Here is a 26,925-nt window from a genome sequence, read left to right as displayed (position 1 = left end):
ATCTGCAGTAAGGGGAAATTTTCTGTAAAGTATAGCCTCTTTAGTGAATGGTTCAAGCAGCTTCCTCATGAGGAAGCTGCTTGAACCATTCACTAAAGAGGCTATGCCTTGTCTCCAAAACTAGACATGATAGGGCAAAACGGATGCCATTTTTTGAATTGGCACCCCAAATTCATATCAAACCACCATAAAATTTGGGAAAAACTTTTCTGACCCTCAACTTTGTAGGCCTGTGTAATTAGTGTAAGTACTCTTGTATTCTACCACACAGCTTACTGCATTACACAGACAGGTTTTCTGAAAATTCAGGTATTTTTGGTAAATACCACTGGCAACTAAGAGCCAAGACTGAATGCACTTGTATTCCATCAGCATGAGCAAAAAGGCTTGTCACAGAAGGCCTCCAAGCCCTACTAGAATACTTTGGCATGTTTTAGGTAGGCAACAGAATTTTAATATCAAAACGGACTAGGACGATAACTTCCATGCCAACCTAAAGTTACTGTGCTGTGGACAGTTTGTTAACAGGTTAGCAAGACCAGCACTACCAATCATTTAGTATTTACATTGAGTTGGGATCCAGTTCACTTACATGCAGAGAATTGCCAGCCAACAGAAAAGTGTTAAACATTTACATGTTTATTTATAATTACAATTTGCAGGACTCCAAAGCAGCCCCACCACAAAATGTCCTTTGTGATGAAGGCCTACAAAATAAATTCAAGCTTTTACAACAACTTAAGTCAATGCATGACCTGTGGAGTGGGAGAACCCAAAAAGGATACCAGGAATGGGGTGGGGGGAACATGGCATCTGTTAGAGGCCTTTCAACAACAAAAACATTCCTACAGCTAACAAGAACACATGCCATTAAAGGCTTAACCCACTTTCATGCAAAAGTTTATAATCCCTGCACACCCACCTTTCAACCTCCCCCCATTAACAATTTAAAAACAAAAGATCAGAACTATTTACAGAGTTTGGGGAAGGAATTGGGGATGAACTGAACATGCTGGTTTGCCAAGCTTCATTTGGGTTCCCCTTTTTGAAGAATTCCGTGTCACACATACAAACACATCTCTTCCTCCCCAAGGAAAGAACTTTTAGGCCAGAAGCCTAAGTTTCCCCTTTAAGTTGAACAGAGGAAAAAAAATCAATCTCCTTTAAAGAGCCACTGCAAGAGCATCCCATAATCATTAGCTTTCCCAGACTGTTTTCCTGCTATTAACTGAAGGGTCACTGAAGAGCAGCCCTGCTACTGTTGGCCAGTTTAGATGCTTTGAACAGTGTTCCTTTTGAGGGGTGGCCAGCACCCAAGCAAGTCTGTTGCACAGCTCCAGGGAAACCATACCTTCTCCTGTGGTGAAGCCAGAATTAGATACATGATCAACAACAATTCCCATCACCACACTATACACAACTTTCTGCACCAGAATCTGTTTCTAGACATAAACAATCTGCTTTGACTTGGGGACAGGTTTGAGGCGCGTGTGTGAAAAGACTGAGAGGAAAGGAGAACAGAAGGGGACCAGCAGGATTGCAGTTCCTCAAAACAAAAAAGGTTGCTGGTTTCAATTGAGCTTTGGTTTGTTTTTGAAGAACTTGTGTGTTGGTCTCCTTCAAGGAGCTGGATTAGTGTTCTACCTGTTTAACTACAGCAGCCTGTGGAACCTAGAAGCAGCTCCCCTTGCAAGTCGTTAAAAGAAAGAAAAAACTCCTTGACAAGGCAATTAGCCAGCATATTTCTTTTCAAGTCACTCCAGTGCTCCAATCCTGCTTCAACACAAGCCAACAGTGTCATTGAAGTTTGTGAACATCGTGTTCATTCACCCATTTTAAGTGCAGCAGTTGATTGTTCCCTCCTTCCTATGTACATGTCTTCACAGCATGAAAACCTTGACAGAGGGGACACAAGTGTTATTTGCATGACAGTTTGATTACTGTAGTCACTCTGGTTAATTTTTATTACTATTAAGGTCATTTTTGGTTTTAAGGAATATGCATTTCACAAAAAGCCCACTAACAGGGCTTTGCAGGCAAAGATAGAACAGAATTTCATTTCTGCAGACCTAAGATCCTTGGAGGCAGGGCCAGATACAAGGAGTGACACAACTGTAATCGTGGCAAAAGCTGCCTTACTATCACCAACACCAGTGACAAATGCCTCCACTCCTCTTTTCCACTGCAGCCCTTTTTACTTTTACAGCCCTGAAGGAACATAGGAGAGCGAATACAGGTGATATCTCTATCCACAGCAGTTCAGTTCCCAGATCCCCCCACCCCAAAGATACCAAAAGCCACAGATAATGAAATCCAGTTTTCAAAGCACACTGGAGCGCCAAATACAACCAGAGCCTTCAAGACTGACCGAAACAAGGTTCCAGTCACATCTAGGTGGTCTTCAGTGGGGCAATTTGGGGTATGGCAGACAAGGCAAGGTGAATCTGCAGATAAAGAGAACCTGTACAACCCAAACCCATTTCAGCTAGTTTTGCTGCTACAGAAGACTAAACTGGTAGGATAAGGAAAGCATTTCACATAAAACAATGCACAGTAGTTTGACAGGGAGCATAACTATTCAAGAGACCTGCCCAATGGATTGTAGTTTTATTGCTTGCCTGCAAGGTTCACACTCTCCCAGTGCCTACTCTAGGAGGCGCTTGACTCCGCCGGACCGCTCCAGACCCTCTTCCACCTCTGAACCCACCACGAAAGCTACGGCCACGAAGAAAGCGGCCAGACACACCAAATGTCTCTGTGTTGAGCTTCCGTTCTTCAGCCCATGTTGTACGCCTGGAACTAAGAAATAAGTTGTCAGTTCCTGCCTCTCCCATGGAATGCAGAGCAAGACTCAAGACACAGCACCACTCAAACCATTCAGGCAAAGAGCATTTGTTTGATCATTAATGTAATTGTCCTGCTGATCAAAGTTCCACCTAGTTCATCATGTTTCCCACAAAGACAAACCAGGAGCTTCTGGGGGATCAAGCAGGTCATGAAGCCTACTTGACCCTAGTAGCCAGTATTCATACTATCAGGGAAAAAGTTAAATCCTTTACAGCCACAAAAATGAAGTACAGCAGGACTCCAACTGGGTTTTAGTGAGCTTCCTCGGAACCTTGAGGTGATATTTGTCACAGCAATTTGCTAAGGGAGTCAAATACTTCAAGCATTTGTCTCCAAGTTTCTATTTGTTTTGTGGTCAGAGAAAAATAGAAGTACCATATTTAAGTAGAACAAAGTTTACAGGTTCTATTCCTTTAAGCCAGATACAGAACAAGCATTCACAATCACTGTTTGATTCCTATACACTATCTTCTTTATCCAGTGCCATATACACTGGATAAAGAAATATCCAGTATTAGAGGCACCTTTAAAAGGTGCCTATAATATTATACATCTGCATTTAGCTCTTGTATTTAGCAGGGGAAGAGCAAATATCCCTCTTCATCCCAACATGGCATCATGTGTTTAGGTTGTGAACCATGTTGTCAGTGTTTATTAATAGCTAAATTTTTTACTTGGTTGTGAGCCTGAGAGTGAGTGTGTACTGCTTAAGGCCAATACCATTAATTTAGAGCCCAATTTGAACTGAACTTCCCAATTTGTAGCTCTGTGTTGCTGCCACAATATTCCTCAACTGGGAAACCCTGGCCTCTGAGCGGCCCGCTTGGAGGCAGGCTGTGCAGCATGGCCTTTCCCAGTTTGAAGAGACACTTGGCCAACAGTCTGAGGCAAAGAGGCAAAGAAGGAAGGCCCATAGCCAGGGAGACACACCAGGGACAGACTGCACTTGCTCCCAGTGTGGAAGGGATTGTCACTCCCAAATCGGCCTTTTCAGCCACACTAGACGCTGTTCCAGAACCACCATTCAGAGTGCGATACCATAGTCTTTCGAGACTGAAGGTTGCCAACAACTGTTGAACCAATCATTTTCTCCATTACATGGTGGCACTGGTCATTATGGTGGCACTGGTGCAAGTAATTTTAAAAGGGGATTAGAAGATTCATGAAGAACATAAACTATCAACAGATCATAAACAGCTCCTTTCTCTTGAATCAGATCATTGGTAGAGGTATAGTTTTTCAATCATCACTGATAATGAAATTAAAAACACACAGCACTGTTTTCTGCACTTCTGTTTTGTAAAATACAAAAATCTGAAAATAAATGAGTGCATGGGTAATGACTATGGTTGCACCTGCCGACACTGCTGCCTATATCAACCTACCTAGTACACTTTTTAAAGCTATTTATAATAACGTGCCCCCGAAACACATAACTCAGCTTTCTGTGTTTCTTTTTAAAAAAACAAAATTTGTGGAAATAGAAATGTTTAACCTCTAACCATTGGTCTACCTAGCTCAACATCAATGACGACTGGCAATGGCTCTAGGGCTTCCAAGTAAGAGTTTCTCTGCCTTATCTGAAGATGCCATGGATTGAACAGGGACCCTCTACATGCAAGATACATACTCGACCACTGAGCCACAGCCCCTTGCTCTCTAGTAGTTATGACACCACCACATAAAAGTTACAGCACAGCAATGGCGGTGGTGGGGCAGGGGAAGAATATGCCTTCTCTTGCTTGTGGGTTTTCTAGCTGTATCTGAGAAACAGGATGCTAGACTAGTTGGGTACTTGGTCCAGTCCAATAGGGTTCTCCATTTAAAACTTATGTTTTAAGGTTTATGAAAAGTTATTTAGATGTTGACTATAAGCAAATTGGACAAAACTATTGAATAAGATCAAGGGCAAATATGGTGAACACACCAACCATAATTGCATCAATACAGCAATCGTTTACTAAATTTAACATACAAAATGCATTCTCATATGTTCCTCATTTTTTCTGTAGTTGCATGAGTAGCATATGCACTATACTGAACACATTTATGGAAGAGCAATACAGTACAATTATGGATAATCAAATGGATAGCCAATTTAGTATTAAAACAGGAAGTGAGTTGAGACTCCCTGGTGCTATTAATGCACAAAACTTTAAATGAAGCATGAATAGAAGTATATCAGGAACCAGGGATTTTTATGAGAGTGTGAATAAAAGGTATTGAAAGTTAGGCCAGGATTCTCAAGTTACCTGGATTTTAGTTCTGATGAGATGTTATCAAAGAAAGACTTTGACTTGTCATAATAGCAGTTGGGTCCTAGGAGGTCTTCATCTGAATTGCCACCACAGTTCTTGGCAGCTATAGCAGGCTCCCCCTTTTCTTCTCCCAACTCAACTTGGTCATCTGAAGAGGAATACCCCAGAGACTGTTATGCATAAAACCACACAGGTACATGTTTTTAGTTCTCGCAAGTTGTCTTTCGCTTCAAGATTAAGACAACCATGCCAAGCCACGAACCTTTAAAGTTAAGTTTCTTCTTGAATTCTTTATCCAGCTCCTCTCGGTTGAATTGTGCATTCGCACTTTCAAAGTCAAAGTCGCCTTCAAACTTAATTGTATTCTCCTTCACAGTTGTTGCTCGATTTTGCCCTCTGGAACGATTCCTAGTTCTCCTGTTTCCTGAAAAGGAGAAGAGCTAGAACCTTCTAAATCATGTTAAATTTTGCTCTAAACCAGCTGGACTTGTGAGCTCAAGAATTTCTTGCCTATGACAAGTAACACCTGCAAAATCTTTTCAATTCCACTGCAAAGATGGTTCCAAAAGCGTCCTGTTCAGGCCCTTGTTAAAGTCTATGAATCCAGCAGTACCATGTTGAGTGAGGATACCCTATTTGAACTATGAACTACATATCTGAAGCCATGCACATCCACTAATTCATTCTAGCATTTGATGAGACAGAAGCCCCTCCCACCAGTTAGAATCATAAGCCCATCTAACCCAAGAACAGTTGCTTTAGAATGCCTGTATTAAGACACTGGACAGCTATAATAAAGTTTTTGTATTGTACTATTGTATTTGTATTGTACTATTGTATTGAACTATTAAGTTTTTGTACTGAAGTCTCCTGAAAAGCTCAGGCATATAGTTCATAAGTTACTGCAGACTTCAGGTCTTTGGAGATTACACCAATGTAGTTATTCATATGATAACACTTCTAGATAAAATTACTCAGTCTTGTTTTGTTCTAGACCGCCAAACGGCCATCCATATTCTTCTGCCCACTCACTTATGACGGAAGCAAAGCACAAGGGTTTTCAGTTAGTCTGGAGAATTTACAGTCAGGTAACATACCTGATCTCCTCCTCTGGGGCCTTCTATTCTCATCATTCACCTGCCCTTGCGTTTGTACAGGTGCTGGCTCAACTGTATCTAAGGCAAAATGGGAAGAGTCTTTTCACTCAACAATATAAGCCATCATGCTAAAAAAAACAGCAGGTTAGCTCAAGTTAACTTCAAGACTGAATTTTTTTTTTAAAAAAATATCTCTGCTGGCTTATTTCAAAGGGGAAAGTTATATACCACTTGTCTTGTTGCTTTGTGAAGACTGTCTTGTATTGCGCTGGATTGCTGGAGTGACCTTGATTGGAGGAGCCTTTTTGGGATTCAAGTTGTTGTCAATGGGACCTGTCTGAACTGCCTGCTCCACCATAGGACTTTTGCGCATTGAATGAACGGAAGCAAAAGCAGCACCTGAGAGGAAGCCAAAAAACTGTCAGAAATCTCTAGTCAAATTTGTCTCAACTACTCTTACGTTGCCTTGAATCCCAAACAGACCCAAGGTTCAGATCTTAGACTCCCCTCCAAGTTTGGAGCAGAAGGTTCCCCTGACGAGGGCTTAAGTAACAAAATATACTTCCTGAATTAAGATATTTGTTCAAGAAAGGAGATTGTTTTGCTGTTGTCCACAGACCAATATCAGTCGTAGCTTGGACACTATCATTATGCTGCTTCTCATTTCTTAGTTGGAATTAATCACATTAAGTTATGACAAGTTCTCTAATAGATACAACAGCTCTGTCAGTGGACCCTGAACAAGATAACTCACATTGTAAGCACAAGTTTTGTTCATGCACAAGGACATTCATACAGACCACCAGTGGATACAGCCATATTGGCACTCCACTCTTCAGAGTTTTCTCCTTTCCCCCACATGAGAACTGTAGTTCTATATAGACACTGTTCTACAGTGTAAAACTATGAAGTTCCATAAAGAAAATTCCTGAAATTATTCAATGCACCATGACTGGTTTTATCTTATACAGATTTTTTTTAAGCCTAAGCATCTTCTGCACATCTATATACACAAACTTTAGTGTAAGATCTGGTGAACTTTGATCCCTGGTTCCTAGTTATTGCACACATTTTAAAAAACTAGCAACTAATACCTGGTAGACCACCTGCACTCAGAGCTGCCCAGCTAGCAATCTTACCAACAACTTCTTCACTTACCCATACATCTGTTACTCTATACAAGTTGTGCTACTTTAAGCTTCTGGATCTTCCACAACACAAGAAAAATGTTGTGCAAGACAAAAAAACAGAAATTCAACACAATTTAATACTTTTGTTGGGTGCAGATTTGGTCTTTCCTGACACAGAAGAGACTCCTATAGTTTGCATATATTTTAAACACCATTTTGATAGCTTCCAATTTTGAGAATTTTTCATCTTATCATTGGGCAACCAAATTTGAAAGCCAGCCAACTAAAGGCCTTGTCATTTCATTATTCAGGCTATCAATCACTATATGACAGAGCTGTGTGTATGCTGAAGCTCTATTTCACCATGCAATGAAAAATGTTAGGGGGAGGGCAAGCAGAGGCAGCAACAATTTGGAAAAGAACTGAAGGGGTGCTCAGCAGGACTTCCTAGAACCAGCAGACAAGGCTTCAGGCCACTGCCCATCCCTCTGTCCCTCTCAAGTATAACCTCTCCTCCCACAGCCATTCTTCTTGCAAGTCACCTAGCATTAATTTCTATTAGTGACTACCAAGGTTCTTGCCCAAAATGGAAAATTCTTTGAGAGTCTGCTTCGGAACCAGAATGAGACATATATACTGTTTCTATAAATTTTATTTATGCAGTGCCTTCATTTTACTTATGGAATAAGTTCTTCCCCCATTTCCGGAACTGAAATTAAGAACTATGGCACTAGGTCTCAAAAGTTTAGTTGGTTTTTCTTTTTAGCAAACAGCATTGTAGTATTGTATTGCCTCTATGTTGTTTCAGCAGGAATTTGTAACATAACATGAAGATTATATACATGACTTTCTAGGATTAGTTCACACAATAAGTACCCATACAGGGTCAACAATACAGGGTGACCCAAAAAAACAGAACCCACAAATCTTTGAATAAAACTGTTTGAGTCCAGTAAGTTTCTCTAAGTTTCAAAATCTCTTAAATATTCCCCAGTATTTCTACATTGTCCTCTGAAGAAGACTCCTCTCTAAATGTTTGAGTCCAGTAAGTTTCTTGAAATTTACTGGACCTTTGTAGGATTTAATAAAATTTTTATGGGTTCTGTTTTTTGGGGGGGTCACCCTGTATAACAGGCAATAAATCAGCAGTTCCCAAACTTACTGTGGTCATAGCACCCTTCTTTCTCAGTGGCTGCTTCTTCACTTAGATCTTGTGTAATTCAAGATGGTGGGGCCCAGGAGAGCCAAGAAGAGGAGGCCACCAGGACATACTGCAGCACCCCTGTCAGTTTGCTGTGGTGCCCTCAGGCACAGCAGCACAGTTTGGGAACCACTGCAATGAACCATAATAAGATACCACCCAAACTCTGAATCATGAAGTTCATGCAGCTTCACTGCAAGTTATAAGAATGTAGATTTGAACCAAATACTTCTGGGTTTGTTACAGCTATACTGAATACTCGTTACCTCTTGGTGAAAACAGTAAAGGTAGAAGACAGATTCAAATCAAGGCCCCTTAAGGTCTTGCTCAACTTCCAACTAGAAGATGGAATATTCTAGGGTAGGAATTTCCAAACTTTTTAAACTTGTGGTTTCCTTGACCTACTGGCTCACTGGACATAACTCATTAGGGTTGCAACCCAATACAATGTATAGGCACTTTTGCCAGGAGTCTGACTCCTCTGGCTGGTTTCCGTGGCTCCCCTGGGAGCCATGCTCACAGTTCGGAAACCCATGTGATGGGGGTTAGCCACATGTAGAAGCCTATCCTATCTAAAAGTGGTAAAGGTTTCCCCTGCACAGTCTTGTCCAACTCTAGAGGCTGTGCTCATCTCCAAGCACAGAGAGCCAGCACTATCCGAAGACATCTTCCATGGTCTGTGGCCAGTATGACTAAACACTGAAGCGCACGGAATGCTGTCACCTTCCCATCAAAGTGGTACCCATTTATCTACTTGCATTTACATGCTTTCAAACTGCTAGGTTGTTTATTCCATCTAACCTGTTAGAATTCTGTCATTGCAAATATATGCCACAAAATATTCAAAAGTCTTAGTGCTTGCCTGATACGCACCCTTTTGTCCAGAGAAGTATTTCTACTAGGTAATTTAATTTGCTTAGACCTCTGCCCTGGAAAAATTTAAGCAGACATGCTACAGAACATGACCACCTAGCTCAAAGCATTAGAGATTTCATACATTTGCATGCAAAACTGAAAGAAAGCAAGACTGCACTAAAATATACAACCACAGAGAAACATGTTGACTCAAAGCACAACATTCAGTACGGCCCTAAAAAACAAGTACAACTTTGAGACATATGTTGATACTGCATGAAGTAGTGTCTACTCTCATCTTCCTCCCAGCAGGCACTTCTACCAGCAAATAGTCTTAATGGGATAGAAGTTGATGCTGAAGAACCCTGGCCTCAAAGTGTTTATAGCAAACTCTGAATCATGGTAACATTCAAGAGCAGCATATTCAATTAGTTTTGACTATGTACAGAATCTTAGACAAATGCATTCCATAAGCCCAAGAATCTGGGCTGGCTCTGTTCTAAAGCAAGCATTTCCAAAATATAGACCTCTCTTTAGGAGAACTTCATGCATTTGCTGGCAATAAATCTCTAGGCATTTCCTCCTTGAAGTTCAATTTGCATTAAAATTTATATGGCTATGCAAGCAAGGCCTTCTGGGCAACAAACTCCCAAGTGCAGCCTTCAGGAGGGCATTTTACGAATTACTGTTCACTGAACATTCTCAGTGGCTTCTAGCCTCTAAATCAGGTGTGTCAAACTTAATGCCCATGGGCCAAATGCAACCCCAGAACTAATTTATGAGTTCCTTTCTGGTCATCACCTGCTTAATGATGTCACTTCCAGTCCTCAGCAGGCACCATGAATGCTATTTGGCCATCAATATGAAACAAGTACATCCCTACTTTAAATGTCTTCTGCACTATAGCTTCCTTCCCTCTAACTATTTCATCTTAGTTTTATTTAATCTTAAAATTAAGCCTGCCAGGCATTTCAGCCACTTTGATTTTCTCTGCTGAGTGGTGGTTCCACCCCCACTTCCAAGATCGCTGTTCTTTACACTTTTGTGATTAGATTTTTTTGGTAGCTTGCAGTTTGGTTGTATCCTTGTTTTTATTTTAAATGTGATTTGCATTTGTTTGAGCTGCCTTGGGGGCCCCTTTTGGGGCTAAAAAGCAAGATATAAACCTTGTAATACATAGTGTCCAAAAATTAATTTCTTCCTCATCCACTGATCCAATACCTGGAGCAAATGCAACAAGGTTTTCAGAAGCAGACTACTGCAGCAGTAATCTTTGCTGATGTTACTCTGTTCAGGAGCAAAGGGGGGTTAAGAGACAAAAATGTTTTGCAAACACCATGCAGTTCTTCCAAATACTTGGAATCCTCAAGCCGGTGTTACCCTTAGAAGACAGCAGGTGTGGCTCTGATGACAAGTCAGGCTCTGAAACAGGCTGAGGAGACGAAGAAGTGCTAGGACTGGAAGCAGCTGCTGATGCTGGAGGGCTTACCAGTTTCTCTAGAAAGGAAGATAGAAGGGAGAGGACAAAGCAAAGAAGGAAACCAATAAGACAAGGCTGTTCAGACATCAAGATGCCTTGGGAAAGTGGCTTAAGATCTGTATGCTTTATAGTTTTGACTGGAGAAAATTTGACCAAGAACACAACAGATCTTCATTAGACAGACTTTATTAAAACTTACTATATTAGGCACCAACTTTGAATACAAATGCAATATAAAAGCTGAATATGCCAAGGAGCCCAATATAAGAGACAGTACAAGACATCCTCAAATGTATCAGCCTGGCATTCTTCCCCCTCATTCCCATTGTTCTGTTTAACTGCAGAAGTTTTCTCTGGGTGTTTCTAGTATATGTAAACAGCTCTATACAATTTTAATGCACTATAAACCAATATACCATGATACAATTACTGAAGAACCAAGGCTAAGCAGCAACAGCTACTAAAGACCACACAAGTTTATAGCTAATGTGGGATTAGTACCAAGGCCTTCACTCCAACCTCAGCCTCATCCCTTGAGTAGCCCATCGAAAGGTAGCTTAGTCCAAAAGTTTCAGTTCATAAGGCTTACTTCTATCCTGTCAGCTAATGCAAATCCTCCATATAACTCTGCAAAACGAATCAAGCTTAACTTTAAGACACCAGCTGCAGCAGAACAAAGCCTTTCAAATGAGAAATGCCCTTATTTTTTATCTAGATATATCACTGAGGCACACAACCCGTACCTGAGCTGCAACACTCCAGAACACAAGTAGAAGGCACACATGATGGAATGCTCCCGCAAAGAAAAAACTCAGAACACTGCTATGCACAAAATAAAGCAAGGAGAAGACTAAACTGGGACCCTACCCCCCAAAATGTTTTGTATGGAGAACATGCAGTCTTCTGAAGTCCATCCTCCAGGCTGAAGGTGTATAGACTAAACACATTTTACCATCTAAATGAGAACCCTGCCTTTGTTACTCACCTAAACCAAGGGAAGCTGCATACTGCTGACTAATTAAAGAGCTGGCAGCAAGCTGGCTATAGGGCGGCATTCCTCTGAAGGGACTGTAAGGCACATGTGGCTGGAAGGTGGATGCAGAGGCAGAGCTCAGGGAAGACTGTAGAATAAAAGCACAATACAGTTATGCTTTTTTTAAAAAAGCAAATGAGTTGCTTTTATTCCCACCCCAAAACATCAGTGCAAGCACGGCTGTTCAACCAATACTTTTCACTTGCAACAGGCCACTGAAGGTTCCAATTACTACAAATGCACAGTATTATCAAGAAAGCCAAAGATTTTGTCTATTTAGTGACTAAAAGTTTAGTCAATTGTTTCTGGAGTTTTTTTTAAATGAACACTTGACTGGTCTGGCTGGCTCTGCTGGAGATTAAGAGCCTTTGAGACTATGCAATGACCCTTCTGATGTTCATACTGTCCTTTCCCCATATGCATTATACAGCTGGTGATCAACTCTGGACCCCAACTGGCTCACCTACCCATAGCCCATAAAATAGTTGGTCAGCATAGTTCAGAAATGCACTCTTTAGGACCATGTATACAAGAAATGTATAAAATAGTTGTCCTATTTGACTATTTCATATATTCTAAGCCAGTGGTTCTCAAACTTTATGGCACCAGGATTTACTTTTTAGAATGACGACTACTGCAGTGTTTCTCAAACTGTGGGTCAGGACCCACTAGGTGGGTCAAGAGCCAATTTCAGGTGGGTCCCCATTCATTTCAATATTTTATTTTTAATAAATTAGACTTCATGCTACCATGGTATGTGACTGTATTTGGGGAAATGTTACAGACCTGTACTTTTAACAAGCTACTATGTATATTCTTTTAACAATGATAGTAAATGGGACTTACTCCTGGGTAAGTGTGGATAGGATTGCAAAATATTTTCCTGCTTGATGATGTCACTTCTGGTCATGACATCACTTCTGGAGGGTCATGACAGATTCTCATTCTAAAAGTGGGTTCCAGTGCTAAATGTGTGAGAACCACTGGTCTATTGAGACCCACCAGAAATGTCATTAACCTAGAAGTGATGTCATGGCTGGAACTGAAAAACAAATCAAATCAATTGTAAAGAAAGTTTACAGTACGTACAAGCTTAAAAATTTAAAATAAAGAACCCTCCTAACTCTCTCAAGTAGTTGCTGATCTGTTTAAAAAATCCCCAAACATCCCAAAGGCAGCAATCCTATCCACACTCCCCCAGGAATAAGCTCCATTGACTATCATTGGTAAAACATAGTAGCCTGTTCAAAGAGGAGATCTGAAACATTTCCCAAAATAAAGTCACACACCATGGCAGCATCAAGTCTAATATAGCATTAAGTCCCAACCAACAGCTTGAGAAACACTGCTCTATGCTCTTAATGTCTTTAATTGCAAGACAGAAAAGAGATCACGATCTTTTCAGAGTGGCTTTTCTTGTGCTGGGCTTTCACACAAGGTGGCAGTGGTGCCTCACTGCTACAGCCTCCTGTAAAGCCCAGTGGGAAGAGGGATATTAGTAGCAGACAAATGACACGTGAGTGCTAGTTGCTGACAAACAGTTTTATGAAACGTCAGTTTTAGCTACAGATGTCAACACAGCCATTATTTCTAAACATCACCCAATAGATAAAGTACCCTTTGTTAGGAGGTTTGAATAATCAACTTCTATTTTTGTTTTGCTCGATGCTCCCATTGACATAAAACAATACAAGTTCACATTACTGGATGAAACCACTGATTTCAGATGAAAAGACTTACTTGAACGATGGCAGGATCCTGAGGCAGATTATGCTGTGCTTTTGGAGGCTCACACACAGTAATATCTTTTATGTCACTCCCCCGGAAGATAATATATTCATAAACTTCTTCTCTTGGAGGGGCAGGACGGTCTGTGGGACGATCTTCAGTTCCAAAGGAACGTACTTTTAGTATAAAAATAAGCCAAGTGTTAATACTTGACCTAAACAAGCTGTTTCATGCTGCTTTTACACATCCTCCAGGCTCCTTACAGATCTGTCTGAACTACACCCTCCATTCTCAACATGCTAGGTTGACTTCTTTAACAGAATTGATAATTCTGCTTAATGCATCCCAATGGAGCCAAGCCCCTTTGCTTCACTGAATGCAATGCAGGCAACTGGTCTTGAAATTTGTTCTCTATTAGATCAAACCCTTATCCCCACTCTCCAGATACCAAATCCAGGGGCACTCCCAACAACTGACAGCTTCTCAATGGGCCAATTCAGATTATGGTGCTGAAGTGCATGTGTGCTCCTCACACACATATATCCTCTTCAGTCATGTGACAAGCAGACTAACTTTGCAGTTAATATATTAACTAATATTTTAAATACAATGCAGGGTGACCTGGACAGCCCAACCTCCATGCAGTTATGCAAGCATGGAATGGTGTGCTAAAAATGAACACATGAAATGCATGTTCATGCTATGGAGTGGCCATTGGATCATCCAAACTGGCACACTGATGGTTTCTATTATAGAACATGAAAACGATGGAAGGGAAATGACCGTTTGCAACCTGGTACACAACCTCTACTACAATAGCATCAATTTTAGCACAACAGGCTGCAAAACAGCCAGAGCAATATATGCTTCGTGAAAAGCAGTCCCAACTTTAGTTTCCAAGTTTTGCAAATATACTACCAAGGATACTCACAGGGTTTGTGAATTACCGGTTGACTTTTGGCAGGTAAAGACTATAGTAGGAGGTTAGATGAAAAACAGAAGAACAGAGCAATGCAACCAAACCCTGCAGGGTGACTATCCCCACATCCTTTAACCACGTTTTGCTACCACCAACGATGAATCAATGCAAGTCAAGGCACAGTAACAAAAGTCAGTCAAGTCAGAAATTAAGTGAGAACAAATTGCTCATTTTAAGCAAAATGCTGCCATGTAATAGTTTCCCAAACAGCCAACAGAAAGCATAAAGCCACTGCAGAACATCACCTGCTAAGAGTCACAAGTCAGCTGTGCACCTGATCAAAGTTTGCACGCAGAGGCCACAAGCATATTCCATAGTAGTACAAAGTTTCTTTTCTAGAGTCCTTAATAAGACATTCAATTAATTGTTTAACAATTTCTGTGTGTTGGGTTGAACTGAAAAACTCCGCAACAGGTCATTCTCCACAGACAGGTTTGCTGCTGTGCTTTTACTGCAGCTTTCAAAAGGCTTCCTTATGTTGCCAAGATCACAACCATCAAACATCTAACACAAAATTCAAGTTCCCTCACCTCTGCACCAACAGAACTATGGAAATCTTCTGATAAAGCAAACATGGAATGGGCTCCTTTTTATTCAGCATACACTTGCAGCACTCTCAACAGCCCCTTTTAAGACCAATGGGGTTTATTTGCCCTTAGATGCCAATAGGCAGAGCTATAAACATCCTGTTCAGCAGAGATCCAATATCAGAGGTAGGGAAGAGCTCAGCTTAGCTGCTGGTGATTGGAGAGCACTTGTACATAGTTTCTGTACTCTACAAGTCACAACAACTGTCCCAGCAGGACAGATTCGCAGGGGAAAGTTATTCTTTCCTAATGCCTAAGCAAAGGCATTTGATAGGAATGGGATCCCTCTTGGTGAAGGTGCACCTGGTGTAATGTACCAACATTGTGCTAGATCAGGCGTAAACTCATTTCACATAGGGCCACATAGCATTCATGATGGCTGCTGAGGGCCAGAAGTGATGTCCTTAGGCAAGAAGTGATGTCATTAAACAGGTCATAACAAGCAATAAGCATTTTTCTCACTTAGGAACTCATTAGCTGCAAATGACAAAAGAAAAAATATGAATCTTGATCATATTTCAAGATATGGGAGAGCCCAATTTTCATGTAGGCTGCCCTTTCAGCAGCAGCACCTCAGCACAACACAGCAGCTGAAAGCCTGAGGGCTGTATAAAAAGCTCTGGGCCTTATGTTTGACATCCCTATATAAAAAGCCCCCCAGGTCTTATGTTTGACATCCCTGTGCTAGATGTTATTTGGGGAGACCCAGGTACAATCTCTTCTCTATCATGAAGCTCACTTGGTGACCTAGGGTCAGTCACAGTCTTAACCCTGTGAGGAATATTAGGTTATTTGTGAGCTAAAATGGGAGAAAAGAGAACTATGTACTGTATACCTTCTTCCTAGAATAAAATATTAAGTCAATAAATGACTACGGGCTTTGTCCACTGTTACAAAAGTTGCATCCAACAATAGCACATTTTGGGTACAGAATCATTTCTGCTAAAATAGGTGAGGAAAACTGAACAATATTTACCTGCAGGTTTGAAATAGTAACCTACTAACGTCAAGTATACAGATGTATTGGATTGTTAGTCTGGTGATTGAGCCAAGAGGACATCATCTGTCCAACACTCTAGTGCAGTGATTTTCAACTTTTCCATCTCACAGCACACCGACTAAACACTAAAATTGCCAGGGCACACCAATAAGTTTTTGACAATTGACAAGGCACACCATACTGCCAGTGGGGAGCACATACCCCCCATTGGCCTACTAATAAATGACCTTCCCCCAAATTTCTGTGGCACACCTGTGGACCACTCATGGCACACCAATGTGCCATGGCACAGTGGTTGAAAATGGCTGCTCTAGTGGCACTGCAAAAGTCACTTGTTTTCACAAAAAAGGAAGTTTTTTGTGAAAAAACTACAAAGTACTTCTATGAAAGGAGCTACTCCCTAGCGAAGACTTGAGAGATTTAGGGATAAGCAAGCAATGGTCCAAGGTTAAATCCAGCCAGCTCCCTCCATTATGCACACTGCCCATTTCCTTCCAGAGCAGCAGACAGGTTCTACTACTCAGTGTGAACTGCAATTGAGGCTCTGGCAGAGTTTTTAAATATTTCAATTGCTTATGCCTGAATTCATGCAGCAAAATGGCATGATCTCTTCTTAGACCTAAGCCTTTGTCACTATTCATACAATATTTCAATTGCTTATGCCTGAATTCATGCAGCAAAATGGCATGATCTCTTCTTAGACCTAAGCCTTTGTCACTATTCACACAATATTTCAATTGCTTATGCCTGAATTCATGCAGCAAAATGGCATGATCTCTTCTTAGACCTAAGCCTTTGTCACTATTCACACATCAAAGAGGAGGAAGAATCCTTTTGCTTGTGCAGGAATGAATATTCCAAGAAAGCCAAAGGCTTCTCATTTAATTCAAGTATACCGCCTGTTAGAATTGAATTGCTGACCTAAGTTATGGATGTCACTTACATGATCCAAAAGTTCCTCTAAAGGCAGAAGGACTAGAAATTTGTTTAATGGAAAGTTTCAAGATCCCCAGAATCAGGGATACCACAACTTCCCATTCTAAGTAGTATATACTAAGACACACAAACAAGAGTCCGACTGCTTAAAAAAACAAAAACTTTTGGTGTCAAAAGTTATAAGCCTCCAGTTAGCTATCATTTCAGCATGATGAAGAAGTTTTTACAGGATAAGAATTACAAAATCTAGAGAAAGCAAGAGTTCTCTTAAGGACACAAGCATCAATATTTACTTCAAAGTAAGTAGCACTGCTGAGAAATTATAGCATCATGCAGAATACAGCCACTCATACTGCAGTGCATATCAGATAAAGAGTAAAGCCAGCATAATATTTTATACAGAGAAATGCTGACACACAGCAAGTATTCAGTATATTTAAAGATATTCATGATTAGCTACTGTACAGGCCTGTTTCACTTTCCTGTAAGATAAGGAAGCTAAAAAATAAAGCAATAGACAGCTTGAGATCAAGAAAGCAAGGTAAGATACAGAGACAAGCTCCCCTAAACTTCAGACTCTCACAGTGTGGCTATATTTTTTGGTATGTCTTTTTTGTTTTTAGGACAATACAGATAATAGAAACATTTCTTTAACCTTGTGCAGAAGTCTCAAATCTAGCATCTGTTACACCAACTTTAATTTAACCAACTGTCTACATTTCTCCAAGGTGGAAAAAGTCAGAGCATCCTTACAGTTTACATCCTACCCACAGATAGCCAACACTTAATCCCTATACTTCTCAGCCAGGGTGTGCCAAGTTACCAGCTTCTCTCTTCAGCTGGCACAACATAGTCCTACATCAAGAGACAACTCAGATAAGGTAGGAAATCCTAATGCTAATGTCGTAGGTAGTTCAGCCTACCTACTACAAGGCTTTATTTTTCCCCCTCTCCAAAGCCTGGATACATGGGCAGTTTCTAATTGGGCCAAATTCAGCCCACCCCTAAAGGCAGGGAAGCTATCTCTACTAACACTCCCCTTCATGCACAGAAACTTAGCTCTGGCTACTTTATTGTACTGCAGTACTATGACAGAAAATAATACAGTACAGACATAAGAGGTACTGATAACCTGTCACTGGCTCCACACACACACACACTAAAGGCCAGCTGAATAGATGCAGAAGGCAGAGAATGAATTAAAGCAGCAACACTCTCCCTCCGAGAGCAGAGAAGGAACAAGGAAGCAAGGTATGGTACTCCCTTGGTGATGATAAAGTTTCTCAAAGGCCTCATGAAAGCATAAGTCTGAGTTATTAGCAGGGGGACCTGTATACCCAACCTGCAACATGGGATCCCTGCTCCCAGGAACAGAAGCCAGGAACAGATGGTACTGCATGCAGAGCACCTGCAACAGGCCAGTGTACTTTCCATGTTCACAACCTCCAGGAGTTGGTGGAGCCATAAAAAAATGAAGAAAGCAGCCCCTGAAGTTAATATGAGCTACAGAAAACTAGGTCACTTTCACACACTGATCACATCTAAAGCAACAGAAAGGCTAAAGCCCTATTCAATCTGTGAGTCCCACCTCCCTAGTGAGGTGTGGTTAGCCTCCAGGGGCATTGCCAGGCATCTCGGGACAGAGGTGGCCAATTGTCTCCAAAAATTGATTAAAAATAAAAATCCCCATTCCTTTTTAGCCATTCCCCTTTGTCCTCCTGCCTCATAAGAACATAAGAACAGCCCCACTGGATCAGGCCATAGGCCCATCTAGTCCAGCTTCCTGTATCTCACAGCGGCCCACCAAATGCCCCAGGGAGCACACCAGATAACAAGAGACCTCATCCTGGTGCCCTTCTTTGGGGGGGGGGGGTTACTCTGTTGGCTGCTATTGTAAGACAAAAGGCACAATCTTAGCTAGGTCTACTCAGAAGTAAGTCCTATTGTGTTCAATGGGACTTACTCCCAGGAAAGTGGGGTTAGGATTCCAGCCAAACACTGTCTGAGTCTCAGTTTGCAATTAGCAGATACACACAAAACAAAGTCTTCCCCTCCCCCAGCAAATTCATCACTTCCCCCTCCCTTTCCAAAACCCTCCAGGTGTGCTGCTAACAAACTCAGGGCACAATCCTAACTAGGTCTACTCACAAGTAAAACCTATTTTGTTCACTTACTCTCAGGTAAGTGTGGTTAGGATTGCAGACTCACAGTGCTGGCAGCCTTGTTTCTAGTGTATAATTATAACACCTTCATCCCCATTTTGGGGGTAACTGAGGTGAGGTGTTGTAATGGGAACCGTGACCAATGGCTACAAGGGTCAGGAGAGGCACGAGCTGGAAAAGTTTGAGAACCACTGGGCTAGAGCATCCCAGGTCCATGTAATTAAGCATTCCAAGGAAAGGATTTTAGAAGAGGATGTTTGTTCTCCCTGCCCCATTACAGTGATAGGGAAAATATTCCGGATGTCAAACCATGGGAGGAATGAACTACATATCTGGGAAGAAAGAGCATTTCTGTGCCTTATCTTCCAGGTGAAACGGGAGCAAGCAAATGTAGTGTCCCTTTTATTCTCAACATTATGCATACTTAGGCTAAGATACAAGAAACCTGGGCATTCTGCTTCTACTTTCAGTCATTGGCAGAACCTTGAAAACCAAGGAGATGACTGGATAGAAGAAAACTCTTACATAAAGCTACTGTGAAAGGAGAAGGGATAGAAGACAGCCAGAGCTAAGGGGCCATTCTCTTCCTAGAGTTCTTAAAACCTGAAAAGGTTAGCTTAGAAACCAGAATAAGCCAACTGAAGCCTCTAACCAGATAGAGGCTATAAGCTACAGAAAGCACCCCTTCCCAACGATGGCATTGTTTTCCAATGCCTAGCTCAGCTCAACATTCCAGCTTGCCATCTGACTAAATGTACCTTTACATTTAGTTTCTCCCCCTTCAAACATGAAACACACATATAACCACAACTGCGAGATAGTTAAATCAGGCAGTTGAAAAACATGATTTAGTGAGTTCACTGAAGATGCTTCCTCATTAAACAATGTATTTTTAGGCATGGATTTTTTTTTTGCAGATTATCTGAAGATTAAACACCCTTTACCACTGGCTGCTATAAAGGGGGTAATAGAAAACTCAATGGTTGCTTCCAAGACATCACCTCAGAACATAAGAACAGCCCCACTGGATCAGGCCATAGGCCCATCTAGTCCAGCTTCCTGTATCTCACAGCAACCCACCAAATGCCCCAGGGAGCACACCAGATAACAAGAGACCTGCATCCTGGTGCCCTCCCTTGCATCTGGCATTCTGACATAGCCCACTTCTAAAATCAGGAGGTTGCACATACACATCATGGCTTGTAACCCATAATGGATTTTTCCTCCAGAAACTTCTCCAATCCCCTTTTAAAGGCATCCAGGCCAGATACTTTCACCACACCCTGTGGCAAGGAGTTCCACAGACCAACCACACGCTGAGTAAAGAAATATTTTCTTTTGTCTGTTCTAACTCTCCCAACACTCAATTTTAGTGGATGTCCCCTGGTTCTGGTGTTATGCGAGATAACTGTTCAAGGCAAATGCAATGCAAGGATCCTACTGCAGCCACCTCTATTCTCTTCAGAATCAGTAGGATGGAGAGAAGAGACAGGTGCATGTCTCTTGCTGTCTTGTGTGCTCCCTGAGACATCTGGTGGGCCACTGTGAGATACAGGAAGCTGCACTAGATGGGCCTTTGGGCTGATCCAGTGAAGGGACTCCTTATGTCAATAGACTGCCAAGGGTCAGCCCTGCAAAGAGGCAGCAAGGAGCTAGCAGCAGAGACATCAAGAGACATGAAAGAAGCACCTCAAGAGGACCCATTTCTCTTCTCCAGGCCCATATGCAAGCCCCTGTCTCTATCTGGCCCAGGTTCAGAGGAAACCATGAGGAAAAATGCAACTTGCAAACAGATGTCCATAGACAAAGCCAGGACATCCCCACGCCACCCCCTAAAACCCATATTCATCTCCCCAGCACATCATTACTACTACTAGTTGAATCTGGGGGCTGGGAAGAGAGAGATACAAGAACACTGCAAGGGGAAAATACTAGGGTTCTTCAACACTAGGAGATCTGGGAGAGGCTCCTACAAGGCGCCTCATGACAGCATGATGGGGACAAACAGTTGTGGGAGTTGGACCACCCCCTGGGTGGTGTTCTCCCCCCACTACCACCCCCCAGGGGGTGGCCCCCCTCGCATGCCCCCACCACCCCAGCAGGGAGGGGCGGCTTCCCCCTTACCTGCCCCCCACCACCCCCGCAGGGAGGGGCGGCTTCCCCCTTACCTGCCCCCCCACCACCCCCGGGGTGGTGGTTGCCCCCCCCACTTCTCTGCCAGAGACGAAGGCCCCCCACGCTGGCTTGAAAAAGGAGTGGCCCTGTCGGGAAGCCCACATTTGAGGCGGGGGCAGACAGGCCTCCCTCTGCGCTCAGCCGCTCCCTCCCCCAGGCGGTGCGCGAGGAGGCGGGAGTACCCGAGAGCTAGACTCCTCGCCGCTGCCCCGCCGGCCCAGGGAGGAGGCCCGGCCCAGGAGGGTGCGCGGCTTCCGAGCCCCGGCCGGCCCACCTTTGGCGAGGGCGACGGTAGAGTTGTCGGTGTCGATGGTGTAGAGGATGCCCTCGTAGCGGATCTGGGCTTTGGAGATGAGGCTGATCTTGCTCCCGATGTACGGCGTCCCCGAGCTCATGGCGCCCACGGCCTGAGGGCCTCCGCGGCCGGGACTGCAGGGGCCTGGCCTTGCCGGCGCAGCTCCGGCCTCGCGTCGTCGTCGCTCACAGAGCTCCTCCGCCCGCTCCCAGTACGGACGCCTCCACTGCGGACTAAGGAGAGAGCCCCGCCAGCCGATCCTTTTATAGGCCCCGGGCAGACAGCGGAGGGGAGGGGGCGCAGACGGCGGGCGGGGGCGAGAGGGGCGGGGCCGCGCAGGCGCACTGAGACGACGCGCGAGCGAGGGGGAGGTCAGGGCGAGGGAACGCGGGGGAGGGGAGGACAACGCGCCAGGAGGGGGATGGGCTTCGTCGCCCTGAGGCAGGGCCACGTGACGCGCAGCCGCTGCTTCCCACACAGGCGAGCGCCCAGCTCGCCCTTCAGCAGACGGTTTAGGCAGGCCGTCGTGGGGGGGCTGCGCAGACGCACTGCGCCTGAGTGAAGGCAGCCGTCCCATCCACCCTTACCTGGGAGTAAGCCCCATTCACTACAGTGGGGCTTACTTTTGAGTAGACATGCACAGGATTGGGCCCGCACAGCACACTCCTAGCCACACTTACCTCAGAGGAAGCCCCATTCACTACAATGGGGCTTGCTTCTGAGTAGACATGCACAGGATTGGGCCCTCACAGCACACTCCTAGCCACACTTATCTAGAGGAAGCCCCATTCACTAGAACAGGGCTTACTTCTGAGTAAACCTGTGTAGGCTTGTGCCCTAAGTGTAAAATGGTGCACACTGGGGGCCCAATCCTATCCAACATTCCAACACCAGTGCAGCCGAAATGCAGCCCTGAGGTGAGGAAACAATTGTTTCCATGCCTTGAGGAGGCCTTGGTGACTGCCCCACCATCACAGGGTGCAGTGCACACCCCATTGGCACAGTTGCACCACTGGAAAATCCGATAGGATTGGGCCCTGGGGCAAGAAATCAACATTTCACATATATATTGACAGGTTCTGAGCTGTCCATGATAAATCAGGAGAGGAATCTTGGGGTGCTGGTGGAGAGCTCAGTGGAAGTGTTGACCCACATGCGCAGATACGAAGAAGGTCAAATCCATGCTTGGGTTCATTAAAAAAGGGATTAACAATAAAAAGGCCCGTATTATTTTTATTGTGCTTAGGAAAGGCACTTCCGGTTTCTTGCAGGGATCTTTATTGCTGTTGGTCACAAGATGCTGTCAATTGGCTTAACATGTTTGTGGAGCTGCTCTCAAAGGTTCTACATCTCCAGGAGAGCCAAATCAGAAGTTGAGAAGATGTCCTGAACATTGGTCAGTGCCCTGCTGCCCCCCTCTTGTGTGATTGCTGTCACTGATATGTAAAAACCTGGATACTATATGTGCATTTATATCTACTCCTGTTTTGTGTGTGTGATGTCTGCTATGTAGGTTTCTTCATGCAACATCCTAGATTGCCTCAGGTCGTGCAGGTGCTGTGTGTGCGCGCGCGCGCGTGTTGCCACAGAGACCAGGCCTATGTCACTGGATGTCATCATTGTTGTGGGCGGTTTCCTTCTGTGTCCCAGTGGATGTTATTGTGCATGGGATGCATTAGCATGGCTTTGTTGTGGGTGTTTCTAGTAGTGGGTGAGAAGATATAATCTAATTCAATCTGGGGACTTTCCAAGCTTCCCTTCAAATTAAGACCAATGGAAAATGGAGGGAAGAGATTACTCTGACATCTACCCAATTGCTCTCTGATGAGATTTTTCTCATCTCCCACATTTGGGTGGGTTGTCATGGAAAGAAGACTCCTGTCTCCTGTGCCAATTGTTTACAATTCACTGCTATTAATACCTATTCATCATCTCCTCTCAGTAATAAGATTTTTGTAACAAACTAGATTTTACTTTATTAAACAAGAATTTGTACTTTTTAAAAATAATAAAAATGTTGTGATCATAATTCCAACCTGATTACTTTCACATTTCTTTGAAGCTTGCTGTATTGTTTTAATAATCTAATTGTAATATTGATTATGGCAAATGCGAGAAACTGGAACACGGGTCAAAGTATATTGTGGTAAATTTGGGTCATAATAAAGCACAGTAATATGGAATAATTGTATGTCTTGTAATAGATTTTTATGTTAACCAAGGCTATTTTTTTTTAACAGAGCCGTCAGCTCAGGGCCCAATCCTATCCAACTTTCCAGCACTGGTGCAGGCGCAATGCAGCCCTCCCTTACCTTGAGGAGGCCTCCATGACTGCCTCCTCACCAAAGGATGCAGTGTACACCCTATTGGCATGGCTATGGCACTAGAAAATTGGAAAGGATTGGGCCCTTAGTTGGGTAATGCTCTGACACTAAAATCTATTGTGGCCAATAGGGCCCAACTTTCCAGCACTGATGCAGCCCTGCCAGTGAGTTGCGTGCTGCATCCTGTGATGGTGGGGGCAGTCGCGGAGGCCTCCTCAAGGTAGGGAACATGCGTTCCCTTACTTTGGGGCTGCATTGCAGTTGCATTGGCGTTGGAAAGTGGGATAGGATTGGGCCTTTAGTTAAAAAAAATAAGCAAGCATATTCTTGCAGTGTGTTGAAGAAACAGGAAGAAAACAGCAGAGTTGTAGAGTACATACAATAAAGGAATGATAAATAAAATTAGAGGCCAATCTTATACTTTGGAAATGCTGTTCTGAGCAGTAAAGAATATAGCACGTGACCTTGGACATTGGCACAACCACAGCTGCACCTGCAGTGATGAAGCCCTGTTGTCATAACCTCAGTTTCACCTATACACACACCATAAACACCAGCACTATGTTACAATGACACAGCCAGCATAAACCCCTAGATGGGGTGGAGATGTGGGCAGGACACAAAAGGGACGTGGGCAGGATGGGGAGGAGTTGACATATACGATATCCTAGATCCTGTCCAGATGTCAGGCACCTTGGCAAAATGCTACCATGATGTCAGAGCTGGCGTTGGAATTAAAAAATCACATCACAACTCCTATCACATCCTCAGTCCCACCCATTTTCCTGTGGCAGAGGATACAGATGGCACTCCAGATCCAACCACAGCACACCAACCCCAGTACTGCTCTCTCTGACCCTGCCAGAGAGACCAGACATCAAATGACAGGGCATGCAGCATGGAGCTATATCTTTGCAGCTTCATGTCATGAATGCTGATAGCACTTGTGCACACAGATGCACACATGAACTGAGGTGATGGGAACTAAGAAGAAATTGCATTTTGCACTCAAAGGAAGTTCTTCAAACAGCCTGCTGCCCTCACAACATGTATGACAAGATACACTGTTGACATTTGTCTTCTCAGAATTCTTATTGCAGGTACTCTGCCCCAGGAGTACCTGCAACATCTACACACAATCATCTAAGTGAAACCTTCATTCCACCACCCCAAGACAATGCCAATTGTTTACAATTCACTATTCTTAAGGACAACACATCTCACAGAAGAAAAGGAATCCCATATTCCTGCAACATATTGACGCTCTATATCTGTGTCATGTCTTTATGCGGACACCCCACCCAGGATGTGTAAATGTTTAAAAATGTGTCTTTGCTATAAACTATGTTGACTAACCATCCCTTCCTTTTGCAAAAGCTAATAGCAGGGTCGGTCGTCTGTTGATGAATGCAAAGTACTCCAACTGTTGCCACTGCTGGCCAAATACTCATCTGGGGCCTTTCATTGTTCAGGAGTGTAGCATTGCCACATGGGGTTAAAGAGTTCCAGCACAACTCCCAACAGGACTCTCAGGACCCACCCTCCCAACAGGACCCACCCTCAACAGGGCACTTCATCATATGTACACAGGTAGCACTGGTCTCCCTAACAATCACTGAGTCTGCATTCTGATCCAGAGACCAAGTGTTGCTGCTGCTGGTATCTGTGTCTTGCTACTCTGTGTTTTTCTCTGCTCTCCATGGGCAGCTGTCCAACAGGGAAAGAGGACACAGGACCCTCCACATGCCCAGTTCTGCAGACCACAAGAGAAGCCCACAACACGGCAGTAGTGACCAGTGTGATTCTAGTTTTCCTCTGTGGGGTTGCTGACTTAGGGCCCAATCCTATCCAATTTTCCAGTACTGGTGCAGCTGCAATGCGCCCCCAAGGTAAGGGAACAAATGTTCCCATACCTTAAGGAGGCCTCTGTGATTGCTGCCTCACCACAAGATGCAGTGGATGCCCCATTGGCACAGTTGCACCAGCATTGGAAAATTGGATAGGATTGTGCCGTTACTTGTTCCAGACAGGCCCCTATTGCTTTGTAATCCATGACAGATTGTGATATAACTGGTGCAACCAGACCTCACTGGCACTTACTACATTGCGCCTGTCAGCTAAGTTGCAAAGGAACTAGAGCCCTGCAAAGATGGGATGATAAGCTACTCTGCTTGGGTGCTTCTTTTTCAGATGCTGTGCCATCTCTGATATAGGGCGCAATCCTAACCCCTTATGTCAATGCTTTCCAGCACTGGCATAGCGGTGCCAATGGGCCATGTGCTGTATCCTGCAGTTGGGTGTCACTCAAGGAGGCCTCTTCAAAGTAAGGGAATGTTTGTTCCCTTACCTCAGAGCTGCATTACCCTTACGTCAGTGCTGGAAAGCACTAAGGGGTTAGGATTGCACCCATAGTTCAATAAAAATTTTGACTTAATCACAGTGTTAGCAGATGGGGTGCCTTCTCCCCACTCTAGTCATTTTTGACTTTAACTAGCCTCAGGGTGGGATTCCTCAGGGAAGGAGGAGGGCACTACTACTCTGCTACCAGGACTAAGGGTCTGTAGCATTCTTAGGCTGCAATCCTACCCACACTTATGTGGGAGTAATCCCCATTTACTATAATGGGTTTTACTTCTGAGTAGACATGCCTAAAATTGAGCTTTTATACTTTGTCTCTTTGGGCTCCATTGTAGTGGTGGGGGGGGGGAGGGAAGCCCTTTATTGGTTACAAGCTACCTTCTCTCCTTTGTCAGGATGTTGAAAGCAGGTAGTTGGTGAAGGAGAGCATCATCTTTGCCTGGGCTATTGTGCTGCAGGAGCCAGCAATTATGTAAAGTA

At 43.6% G+C, this 26,925-nt stretch overlaps 1 protein-coding gene across 1 annotated transcript; it reads right to left on the bottom strand.

The window, feature by feature from the left end:
* Positions 1-621: 621 nt before the first annotated feature.
* On the bottom strand, positions 622-22,064 carry LSM14B (LSM family member 14B). Its single transcript, XM_066624119.1, has 10 exons — positions 21,743-22,064; positions 13,642-13,805; positions 11,854-11,989; positions 10,769-10,885; positions 6,431-6,601; positions 6,203-6,280; positions 5,368-5,529; positions 5,100-5,253; positions 2,619-2,799; positions 622-1,895 (listed from the first exon to the last, which is right to left on the bottom strand). Exons 1-9 carry the CDS (start codon positions 21,861-21,863, stop codon positions 2,628-2,630), a joined length of 1,275 nt encoding a protein of 424 aa, XP_066480216.1. The 5' UTR covers positions 21,864-22,064; the 3' UTR covers positions 622-1,895; positions 2,619-2,627.
* Positions 22,065-26,925: the final 4,861 nt, after the last annotated feature.

This window comes from Tiliqua scincoides, chromosome 4, assembly GCF_035046505.1.
Source record: "Tiliqua scincoides isolate rTilSci1 chromosome 4, rTilSci1.hap2, whole genome shotgun sequence".
NCBI lineage: Eukaryota > Metazoa > Chordata > Lepidosauria > Squamata > Scincidae > Tiliqua > Tiliqua scincoides.
This window is presented reverse-complemented; position numbering and strand designations above follow the sequence as displayed.

Excerpts from the sequence above, each read along its gene's own strand:
- LSM14B (XM_066624119.1), bottom strand. The coding sequence starts at position 21,863 with ATGAGCTCGGGGACGCCGTACATCGGGAGCAAGATCAGCCTCATCTCC. Across the intron at positions 6,602-10,768 it reads ACACCTGCTGTCTTCTAAGG|GTGCTGCTTTTGCTTCCGTT; the intron begins GTAACACCGGCT and ends GCTTCCTCTCAG. Across the intron at positions 5,530-6,202 it reads GCCCCAGAGGAGGAGATCAG|GAAACAGGAGAACTAGGAAT; the intron begins GTATGTTACCTG and ends TCTCCTTTTCAG.